At 37.1% G+C, this 11,680-nt stretch overlaps 1 protein-coding gene across 1 annotated transcript; it reads left to right on the top strand.

The window, feature by feature from the left end:
- The first annotated feature begins 861 nt into the window (after window positions 1-861).
- Window positions 862-10,438, top strand: LOC122056046 (myosin-binding protein 7-like). The gene is made up of 3 exons (XM_042617805.1): window positions 862-2,306; window positions 9,928-9,974; window positions 10,065-10,438. The coding sequence occupies exons 1-3, from the start codon at window positions 1,017-1,019 to the stop codon at window positions 10,165-10,167; spliced, it is 1,440 nt and encodes a 479-aa protein (XP_042473739.1). The 5' UTR covers window positions 862-1,016; the 3' UTR covers window positions 10,168-10,438.
- The last annotated feature ends 1,242 nt before the right edge of the window (window positions 10,439-11,680 follow it).

Below are 11,680 nucleotides of genomic sequence, written 5' to 3' on the forward strand. Positions count from 1 at the left end.
GAGGGAAAGATAAAACAAAAGAACTAGCCTTACGTTTGCGAGTGAGGCTGGCCACGATCAGGTGCAAGATTGCCCAGAAGGCTACGACCAACCTCATGACCTCCCACGGGGCGGAGAGCGAACTCGTGACTGCCCAAGGCCGTGAGCGAACTCGTAGCCGCCTAATACTGCAAGCAAGGTCGCTCGCGGTCACAAGTCACTTGCGCTCACAATCGAAGCCGCCCACAACCACCACGTCGACGTCGTTGGAAGGACATTTGATACGAAGGAGGAAGAAAAATTTATTCGGTGAGGATAAAAATGTTAAACATAATCTACAAATAACTTTTAAAATCTACCTTATTTATGTGGAGGATGAAAATAAAAATTAAAGGAAAAAATCTTGCATAATTTTTTAAAAATATTTATTTAGTAAAAGGATGGAAACTTAGGATTCGTTTGGTATTATGCATATTTTCTATTTTAATTTTTTTTTTCAAAAAAAATATATTTTCTAGAAAATATAAAATATTTATGGACATTCTTTATTTTTTAAAAAATACTATCTAATTTTTTTAAGAAATAGACATAAAAAATACACATCAAATATTATTTTACAAAAATATATATTTTTTAAAAAATAAAAATAAAAAACATACAAATTAAGACACTCTTTTTACTATTTTACCTATTATAAATAATTAATTATTTTTTAAGATATTTTTTATGCTAATGCACGCGACTTCGGTTGCGTACGTGAATTTCTATCTAGTATTTGTTTTTTTTTTTTCCCTCCACCTCTTTCATTCTCGATTTTTATTTTCACACTCATAACTAGTAAGTAAACGGGGTTAAAAAATTTTCCAGAAGACAAATTCTCGCATCGTCTCCTTCTCCTTTATAAAATCAATCCGCAGAGATCGAATCAATCTGCTGAGAGGCGACGGAATCGAACGACGAACAAGCAGTTCTTTCCAGTTAACGCGCATTTGGTACATGCGCTGCCGCTGCCTCCCTCCTCCTCCTCCTCTTCCTCCATGGATCACCAAACCCTAAACGATGTGGCTCTTCCCACTCTCCCTTCCGCTCGCCCCTCCTGCTCTCGCCCCTCCTCCACGGCCGTCCGCCGCTCCGTCAAGCGCCGCCTCTGCGAAGAGGAAACCGGCGCTGCTCCTTCCGCTTCTTCCTTCGGTGCTGATGGGGGGTCCGCCCGAGTGGAGATCGAGGACGAGATGGCCGCGCTGCGGGAGGCGGTGGCGAAGCAACAAGAGACGATCCAGGAGCTCTGTGCGGAGCTGGATGCGGAGCGCAACGCTGCGGCATCCGCCGCGAGCGAGACCATGTCGATGATTATCCGCCTCCAGTGCGAGAAGTCCGAGACGCAGATGGAAGCACGCCAGTTCAAGCGCTTCGCTGAGGAGAAGATGGAACACGACCAGCGGGAGATGCTTATCCTCGAGGACCTTCTCTCCAAGCGCGACGAGCTCATCAACTCCATGACGCTCCTGATCCAGACTTACCGAAAGCACCTTAGTAGCCTCGGCATCGACGTTGAGGCCATCGACGCCGATGCCTCTTTTGTCCATCCAGGCGGCGAGACGGAGGCTACTCAATTCGACGGTTTGCTGACCATTGATTACCCTTCTCTGAAGTGTACCATACAGAATGATGTGGCAGACAAAGAGGGCTATTTAGATGAGACTACTGATCATCAAAGGTACGAGTTTGTGGAGACAACAAATGCCAAAGAGGACCTTGAGAATCTACATCAGCGGCTTTGCGAACTTGAAGCCTTGCCGGCTGCTGCCAGTCTTATGGACAAGGACGTCATCAAGGAATCGCCACGACAATCTATTTATTTCAGGCAATCATCTGCTGATAGCCATACCACGGGTTCCGGGAAGAATTCACAGGAGATCATGAATGGGGAAGAATTTCCTTCCTTAATTGACACACACTCGGATGATGGTGGCGACTTTGACAACTTGAGCGATAGGGTCTACACAATTGATTCTGTGCATGGGGTTCCAAAGGTTGGTGCGACTGGTGATTGTGTGAATGTGCCCATTGAGGAGGAAAAGAGACCAGAGGTTAATGGAGTAGTAGTTGGGAGTCCAGATATTGAGAAACTTTACACAAGGCTGCAGGCTCTTGAGGCGGACAGGGAGTCAATGAGGCAGGCCATTGTTTCCATGCGAACTGAGAAAGCACAGCTACGGTTATTGAGAGAGATAGCGCAGCAACTTTCAAAAGAGGCAGCTCCTCAGAGGAGTCTGCTCGAGAAAAAGCCTTTAACTGCTAATACCTCCATACTATCATTTCTTAAGGTATACTTTTAGAAGTACTCGATCAAACTTACAGTTCATTTTTCTTCTATTTTCTGTGCTTACTAACCAATAGCATTGGTGGTTTTTGTTGTGACACTTGAAACATGAATTTGAAAAAAAAAAGTTTGCAGATAGAAAATGATACCTTAATATTGAAAGATTCAAAGGCGAAGTAAATGAAATATTTATGTTTAAGCAATTGAAGTGTACTTACAGAACTTTGTCCCATCATTGATAATTATGAGTTGATTAACAATAGCATTGGTGGCTTTGTTTTATACTTGAAACGCAAGTTTCGAGAGTACTCAGATGACAAATGAGACCGTACTATTGGAAGCATCAAAGAAGACTTAGAGAAAATATTATGTTTAAATTATTCCGAAGAATATTAAGAATATTATACAGGATGGTGTACACTTTTTAGGATGTGGATATACCCCCTATTAGTTAAGTGTTAACGCAGCTGCTGGAGTGTATGTAACCTGGAAAACTGACTTTAGGTCAGTTAGAAGTAATTTCTTATCTGTGAGAAGATTAACCACTCTTTCAGATCCAATACTGGTAGATTTGTGGTCACCTTGCCAAATTCTAGCACCTGTGTGATGAGATGGATCTGGTATTATTCTAGTGACATGTATAAAGTGAATAGTATTATGGATGCCCATTTGATTTCTATTATTTTTCATGTATATATACTTTATTTCTTTCACTTCTTGCAAATTATTTTGTAATCTGTCTCCAATAAATTAGATATGTTAGCAAGTAGCAAAGTCCTTAAAGACTTCAGAACACGACTGCTTTTCTCTATAAATTATTCTATCATTAAAGAAGAATCATCATCTCTCAGCTCTGAAACAAGCGATATATATTTTATGTTGGATGACTGACAAAAGCTGGGCTCTATTTCTCCAAGATGGGGTGATAGACACCATTGATTCGTACATTTTCATGGAATAACTCATCCTCAGTCACCATAGTTTAAACAAAGAGACCGCTATGCATCAAGGAGACAAGGAAATGAATTGCATGATTCTTATCTTGGAATATTCTCGATCTCATTAGGTTCATCAACCAAATCTTGATATTACCATTTCAAACTTTGGTACATTGTTAGAAATAGCTTGCGTTTCAAGTGAAACACCATATGGGCATCTAACTGTTCAATGATTCTCATGCAACTAGAGGGAATGCTATCCACTCTGTGCAAATCCTGCATAAACATGCCCCTCTAGTGTTGCAATCATAGTTTTTATTGCTTCCTTTCCTTTTCGAGCTAGTAAAAATGTCTTTCAAGTTCCTTGATGCATACACATACACGCTTGTATGACTTGAAAATACACAAACAAATGTGATACCAAAAACACATTTTTAAAGCTTTGCCCTATACTTGTTGTCATTATTTTATATAGATGATGACAAGTAATATTTGTTTATCCTTAATGTATATTTATCCCTCTAGTGTTGCAATCATATTTTCCTGAACCATGCACCTAATTTTCACTATTATCCAAATCACGCACCACACTTTCATATTTATCAATTCATGTACTATATTCCTATAATACTCTTGACATTGTCCACGTAAAAACCACCATGAGCATTTGAGTCACTTTTGAAATATCGAAATATGGGAAGGGTTTTATATGATAGCTTCTACTTTTTCTCTCACTCAATTGTCAACCATTTTTTTGGAGCCCTGACCTATGTGAAAACTGAAACCCTAATTGGCTTCTTGACAGAGTTGTGACTTTGATTCTCCTAATCTTATTCCTTCAACTGTTGCTTTCATCTTTAAAATCACTATTTTACACAATATCACAAGGTTAACATTCAGGCTCACTATCTTCTCCAAAGGTGAGGTTTTTAAGGTTAAATTTGTGTGTTGTGAGTCTGTCACTCTCCTTCTCCTTATTCCAAACTTATTCTTACCGTTAGTGAATTATTGGCGGAAAGTTAGTGAACATGAGTTTCTCTATTGAATCATATTGACCACGATTCCTTTCCCTTACAATCTCGTGATCCTCTGTAAACCTCAATTACTTGTGGTTGAGATCTCATTGGCCATTAGTGAGTCTTGGCTAAAACTCATTGATGATCCTAACCATCTCAGAATCGGCATAAACTTGTACTAATGCATTCTTTGTAGCCTCCTGAGTCTAACCATACCCTTCTAAATTCCAAAACTTGAATCACATCTTGTAGGTTTTTGAAATCTGCATAGCCTTGAGTACTTTTGGCACAGAGTCACTAAGGAACTTGGGTTCATCATACCCAGTCTAAGACACCACATTCAATTCCTTCTAGCCTCCTTAGTTTGAGACTGAATGACCATGAGAGAGTTTTTACCAAAACTCACTAATGGTTGTACTATATCTAGAATAATCTTAGGCATGGTCAAACTTAGGACACGCTAAGAAATGCATTAGTCCTATTCTTGTTTGAATTTGATCAGCCAATGACTATCGTCAAGCTTTGGTTAAAACTTACCTATGACCATACAGTGTCCAGAATCAAGAATTTGGGGCATGGTCAGTCTCTGGATTTGCAAGGAATCTAGTGGTGGTGTATTAGAGTGGGTATGATGAGCCTAGGCTCCTTAGTGACTTTATGTCAAAAGTACACAAGGTTGTACATATTTTGGAAACCTACATGATGCAATCTAGTCTTTGAAATTTAAGTTTGAGGGTATGGTTAGTCTCAAGAGACTGCAAGGAACACATTGGCCCTAGTTTGATTCGGTTTTGAGGTGATTAGGACCATCAACAAGTCTTGGTCAAAATTCACTGATGGTCATATAGTGTCAAAAATAGGGATCTTTGGCATGATCAGATTCGGGAGGTTCTAAGAAATGCATTGGTTCTAGTCTTGATTGAATTTGATTAGCCAATGGTTATCAATGAATTTTGTTCAAAACTCATGGTTGTACAATGTCTAGAATCAAAATTTTTTGGGCATGGTCAATCTCAGGAGGCTTTAAGAAATCCAGTGGTGGTGTCCTAGAGCGGGTATGGTGTGCTTAGTCCCCTTAGTGAGTTTGTTTCAAAAGTCCTCAAGGCTCTACATAGTTCAGAAACTCATAGGTTGCAATTTAAGCTTCGGAATTTATGTTTGAGGGCATGATCAAACTCAGGAAGCTGTAAGGAATCCATGGTTTGAGTTGGTTCTGAGGTGGCTAGGGCCATCAACGAGTTTTAGCTAAAACTCACTGATCGTCTCACATTCTCCGTAATCAACAATGTTGAACATGGTCACACTTCAGAGTTGCAAGGAATCCAATGGTGATGTCTAGAAACAGGAATCTTGTGCACGGTCAAACTCACGAGGCTCTAAGAAATGCATTGGTTGTATTCTTGATTGAATTTGATCAACCAAAGGACATCAGTGAGTTTTGGCCAAAACTTTTTGATTGTCTTACATTTTCCCTAATCAAGAATGTCGAACATGGTTGGACTTAGGAGGTTGTAAGGAACCCAACAGTGGTGGGGTATGATGGGAGATGAGCTGAGGCCCCCTAGTGAGTTTGTGCCAAAAGTACTTATGTCTGTGCAAACTTCAAAACTCACAGGATGCAATCTTGATTTTCGAATTTAGTTTTGAGGGCATGGTCAAATTCAGGAAGCTACAAGGAATGGACTGGCCCTAGTTGGGTTTGTTCTAAGGTGGCTAGGGTCATCAACTAGTTTTAGCCAAAATTCACTGATGATCATATACTACAGAAATAGGAATCTTGGCATGATCAGACTCAAGAGGTTCAAAAAAAAGCATTGATCCTAATCTTGGTTGAATTTGATCAATTAGAGGTCAAGAATGCTGAGTATGGTCAGATTTAGGAGGCTGCAAAAAAATCAATGGTGTTGTCTAAGAGTGGGTATGATGAGCCTAGATACCTCAATGACTTCCAAAAGTACTTAAAACTGTGCAGATTTCATAAACTAACAGGATGCAACCACATCCAGGCTTTGAAATTTAAGTTTGAGGGCATAGTCAGACTCAAGAGGCTATAAGGAATGGCCTGATCCTTATTTGAGTCAGTTTTGCGGTGACTAGATCTATTTTTGATCAAAACTTGATGGTCATAAATATGAATATTGGTCATGGTCAAACTCAAGGCTGAGAAATAGATTGGTCCTAGTCTTGACTGAATTTGATCAATTAGAGATTATTAATGAGTTTTGGCTAAAACTCACTAATGGTTGTACAATGTTCAAAATCAAGAATGTTGGGCATGGTCAGACTCAGGAGGTTGCAAGCAATCTAATGGTGGTATCTTAGAGTTGATATGATGTGCTTAGGCCTCATAATGAGTTTGTGCCAAAAGTACTCAAGGATGTGTATATTTTAGAAACCTACATGACGCAATCCAGCCTTTAGAATTAGGTTTGAGGGCATGGTCAAATATAAAAGGCTTCAAGGAATGGACTGGTATTTGTTTGAGTTGGTTACAAGGTGACTAGGGTCATCAACGAGTTTTGGGCAAAACTCATTGATTGTGATACAATGTCTAGAACAAGAATTTTGGGCATGGTTAGATTTAGGAACCTATAATAAATGCATCAGTCCTAGTTTTGAAAGAACTTGATTAGCGAGTTTTGGTCAAAATTTACTAATCACGGTAGAGTGTCTAGAACAAGGAATGAGCATGGTTAGACTCAAAAGGTTGCAAGAAATCCAATGGTGTTGTCTAAGAGTGGGTATAATGAGCCTAGGTTTCTCAATGAGTTTGTGCTAAAACTACTCAAGGTTGTATAGATTTCAGAAACCCACAAGATGCAACTAGACTTTGGAATTTAGGTTTGAGGGCATATTCAGACTTGAGAGATTACAAGTAGACTGGTTTTTATTTGTTGATTTTGAGGTGGCTAGGTCTATCAGCGAGTTTTAATCCAAATTCACTAATAGTCCTACAATATCCAGAAATAGAAATCTTTGGCACAGTCAAATTCACGAGGCTCTATGAAATGAATGAGTCCTAGTCTTGATTAAATTTGATTGTCAATGGTCATGTGAGAGTTTTAACTAAAACTCACAGGTGCAATCTCCATAATCAAGAATGTTGGGCATGATCATTGATCAGTCTCAGGAGGCTGTAAGAAATCCAATGATGTTGTCTTAGAGAGAGTATGATTGGCCTAGGTGTGTCAACGAGTTTGTGCCAAAAGTACTTGAGGTTGTGTATATTTTAGACATATGGATGCAATCAAGGCTTTGAAATTTAGGTTTGAGGGGTATGGTCAGACTCAAGTGGCGGTAAGGAACTGACTAGTCTTGGTTTTAGTATGTTCTGAGGTGGATTGGGTCATTGAGTTTTGGCCAATACTCATTTATGATCGTACAGTGTCCAGAAATAGATATCTTTCATATGGTCAGACTTAGGAGACTCTAAGAAATGCATTGGTTCTAGTCTTGATTGAATTTGATCGACAGAGGTATCAATGAGAGGTCATCAATGAGTTTTGACCAAAACTTAATAATGGTCGTATGTTTGGAATCAGGAATGTTGGGCATGGTTAGACTCAGGAGATTGCAAGGAATCTAGTGATGGTGTCTTAGAGTGGGTATGATGAGCCTACCCTTTAGTAATTTTGTGCCAAAAATACTTAATGTTGTGTATATTTCAGAAACCCATAGGTTGAAATTTATGCTTTGGAATTTAGGTTTGAGAGTATGGTTAGAATTAGGAGGCTACAAGGAAAGCACTACTCCTATTTTGAGTTGGTTTTGAGGTGGCTAGGGTCATCAGTGAGTTTTGATCAAAATTTACTGTCATTCGAGAGATTGGCATATGATCTCTGGAGGACCCACTGATGGGGACTCCGCCCGAACTCGAAAATCTCATGAACGCCGCTTGGAGATACATGCAGTAGGATGCAACTAGGAACAAGCTGCAGGGTCCGTTATCAATTTCGGGCCACAAGATCTGGAGGGATTGGAGCTCCCCCCATGATGATGCCCTAATAATCAAAGTCGTCATTGCCAACAGTCACGTGGCCAGACTGTATAATGTCTACAATCAAGAATGTTGGGCATGGTCAAACTCACGAGGCTTTAAGGAATTCATTGGGGTGACTTACAGTGGGTATAATAAGCTCAAGTCTCTTAGTGAGTATGATGCAATTCAAGCTTTGGAATTTAGGTTTGAGGGCATGATCAAACTCTATTACAAGGGACACACTAGCTATGGTTTGACTCAATTCTAAGGTGGCTAGGGCTATTAGTAAGTTTTGGCAAAAACTCACTTATGATCGTACAATGACGAGATTAAGTGAACTTTGATATTTTCAAAAATAGATGAGTCCCAAGAACACGTGTTAGTTTTGATTGAATATGATAAGACTATGTGCGTTGGTTGAATAAAATTTATAGCCAGGACTCACTAGAGAAAAAAAGTGAGAGAGACAAGGAAGTTGGGTGTTCATAAAATGTACAGTGAAAAATGAATTATAATGATTTTTAAATAAAAATATGACACCAATATTGCCGTAGATTTGTAGGAGACAAGAAAATATACATGTCGTCGGTGTTACGGACTGTTGCAACATATGTGAGGATTGCTGAGAGTGTAAAGCTTCAAGGGGAACAAGATTTAGATATTGCTAGTGCTATACGAATGTCGCCGGTGTTACAGAAGTTGCCCTTTCGCTGAATATTTTAGCTGCCAAAATAGGATTTAGGGCAGCAAAGTAGTAGTGATTGTGTTTAATAAATTTGTTTGGGATGCGTGTAAATGTTGCTTTGCTGGTGGTTCAGTGGCTTGGATGCTTGTGGTGGTTCGGATGAGCACGTGCTTTATGTGTGGACTGCGTCAGAGATATTATGAAAATATGGTATGAATTAGTAAATACAAAAGTGTGGTGCGTGATTTGAGTAATGGTGAAAGTTGGGTGCATGGTTCAGTAAAACACCGTTGTTCTTATTGTATCCGTTCCTTTCCGAGCTGGTAAAAATATCTTTTAAGTTCCTGGATACAGACAGATTTGATACCAGAAACACCTTTTTATAAAAGCTTTGCCCTGTACTGGCTATTGTTATTATCATGGTTTACTAAACTTCAAAATGTCATAAAACAACCAATTGTATAATCAAATTTATTAGTACATAATACTTTGATAGTTGATAGATTTGTCTAACTTATATCACACGATATTATTTTTATAACTATGCATCATTAGAAATTTTTTAGACAGATAATGTTGGTTTTTTAGACAAAACATGTGGACACGATACAACACCTTGAATGAACTCACAAAAAACATTCCTTAGTAATTTCTTACTCTTATTGGTTGGTCTTTTTAGTCCTTGCATATTGACTGATCAAGATCATCCATTTTCAACCAAAAAGCTTTCAAAGTATAACATCTTTGGCATATTTGTTCTGGTACCACCCAAATACAGTCATACTTGGCTGGTGCACTTTTTCTCATTTTGCCTACATTCCCATGCAATCCCTACTTGTTTTCACGCTATGAGCAAATGAAAAGGGCAACATAATGTTTTGAGATATCATTTTTTTGTCATTTGCTCATGTTTCTTTGCCCTTTTTCTAGTTGTGGAGCATTAATTTATACGCGAAGCATATACCTGTAAACATTAGATTAATGTTGGTCTTGTCTCAATTTTCCAGTTGATAGGGACATTTGTCCTCTGGAAAAAGAAAGCTTCAAGAATCAGGTATTGAAATTCTGGTGTCTTTTTGTTTCTCCTGTTTTTTTTTTTGTCTTTGTTTTTTACTCTTGTTCTATAATGTTGAATCCCTCTCAGGCACACGTTTGGGACATCAAGTAACAGCGCCGGCTTGATGCTTATTTTGGACAAAAGTCCTGGAATAAGCAATCGGAAGTGTATCGCAGGAACACAAGTGTGATGGTGAACCAAGACCCAATTGCTCTCGCTTGAAGTAAATAAGATTAGTGCGAAGCTGTAATGTCGATCGATCATGAAGATTGTGCAGCTTTCATTGGGGATTCTTTTTAAGTTCCCTTTTGTAATTACCTTTTTTAACTGAAGGTGTTCTCATGGTTTGCTTGTAAACCATGAACTTGTATAGGTCGAACTGTTCTTTTGATTCTTGAGATTGATGCTGTTAAATCATAACTCGGCTTTAAATCTATGATTCAATTCGTTAGCTGCTCCTACATTTTGTGTTTGATAGATTTTAATTAGGTTTGATCTATTTATTTTGAAGGAAATAATATTTTTAACATATTAATTAACGGTGAATATCATGTAAATAATTTTTATTTTTAAACTTGTGAAATGTTATTCTATAATTAATTACGATCTTGTTAAATGGTTTTGATTTCACCAAAATATTATTTTTTTATTAATAATTCTTTTTATGCCGTTTGACAAAATATGTGGAATTTAAAAAAGCTGGTACATGTATTTGAAGAAAATACGGGTCAATTATCTGAATTTTGCTATATCATTAGGCTTGATTTTCTATTATATTTTTATATATAAAATAAAATTTATTGTAATTGATTGTTACTAATGAGTTCTCTTTGGTCTCTTTCTGTCTCAATTAATATGTATATTTAATTAGGCTTGATTTTCTATTATATTTTTATATATAAAATAAATTTTATTCTAATTGATTGTTACTAATAACTTTCCTTGGTCTTTTTTTTTTTTCAGTTAATATATATATTTGTTCAAGAGTTTTGGATTGTCTAATTAAGATATTCATTTGCCTTTTAAGTATATCATTTAAAATGTGTTTATTAAAGTTTTCTTTTAATACAGTCAATGCTAAGTTTCTTTATAATATTTCATTTCTTATCTATTTATCCTCAATATCTACACATCTATTTTAATATTTTCATCTCCGAGACACTTATCTGCTACTTATTTAGATTTAATTCATAGCCTTTTCGCCACCAAAATTATATATTTGGTGATGTTCATCCTCTAGTTTCTGGATAGATGATCTTACCATCTTAATAATTTTTTTTTTTTTAATGCAGTGCTCTTTTTGAACAATGTATTAGCTATTATGAATTTATATACTATTATGAAATTCAATATAGCTTTCTCTTTTGATTTCTTATTCTAAAATCATAGCCCTCATTCACCAACATGCCCATTAAGATTTTATCGTATTAAAATTGTCTCATTTGTCAAAATATTTTATACTTCTTATTGAGATTTTTTTTGAAATCTATATTTAATGTTTTCATTTAATCCTGTATGAGGTACATATATTCTAATTAGATGAATAATTTGTTATACTATCATTATCTTAAAAATTATAATCCTATTCGTCTTCCTAACTATTTCGTACTTTAACAATGAACTATCCATAATAATACTTGTTCTATTTCTTTTTTTTTTCTATAGAGTACTATAAGTTAATATTTAAATTTATTATCATCTTT

The sequence above is a fragment of the Zingiber officinale genome, chromosome 1B (assembly GCF_018446385.1).
Source record: "Zingiber officinale cultivar Zhangliang chromosome 1B, Zo_v1.1, whole genome shotgun sequence".
Classification (NCBI taxonomy): Eukaryota; Viridiplantae; Streptophyta; class Magnoliopsida; order Zingiberales; family Zingiberaceae; genus Zingiber; species Zingiber officinale.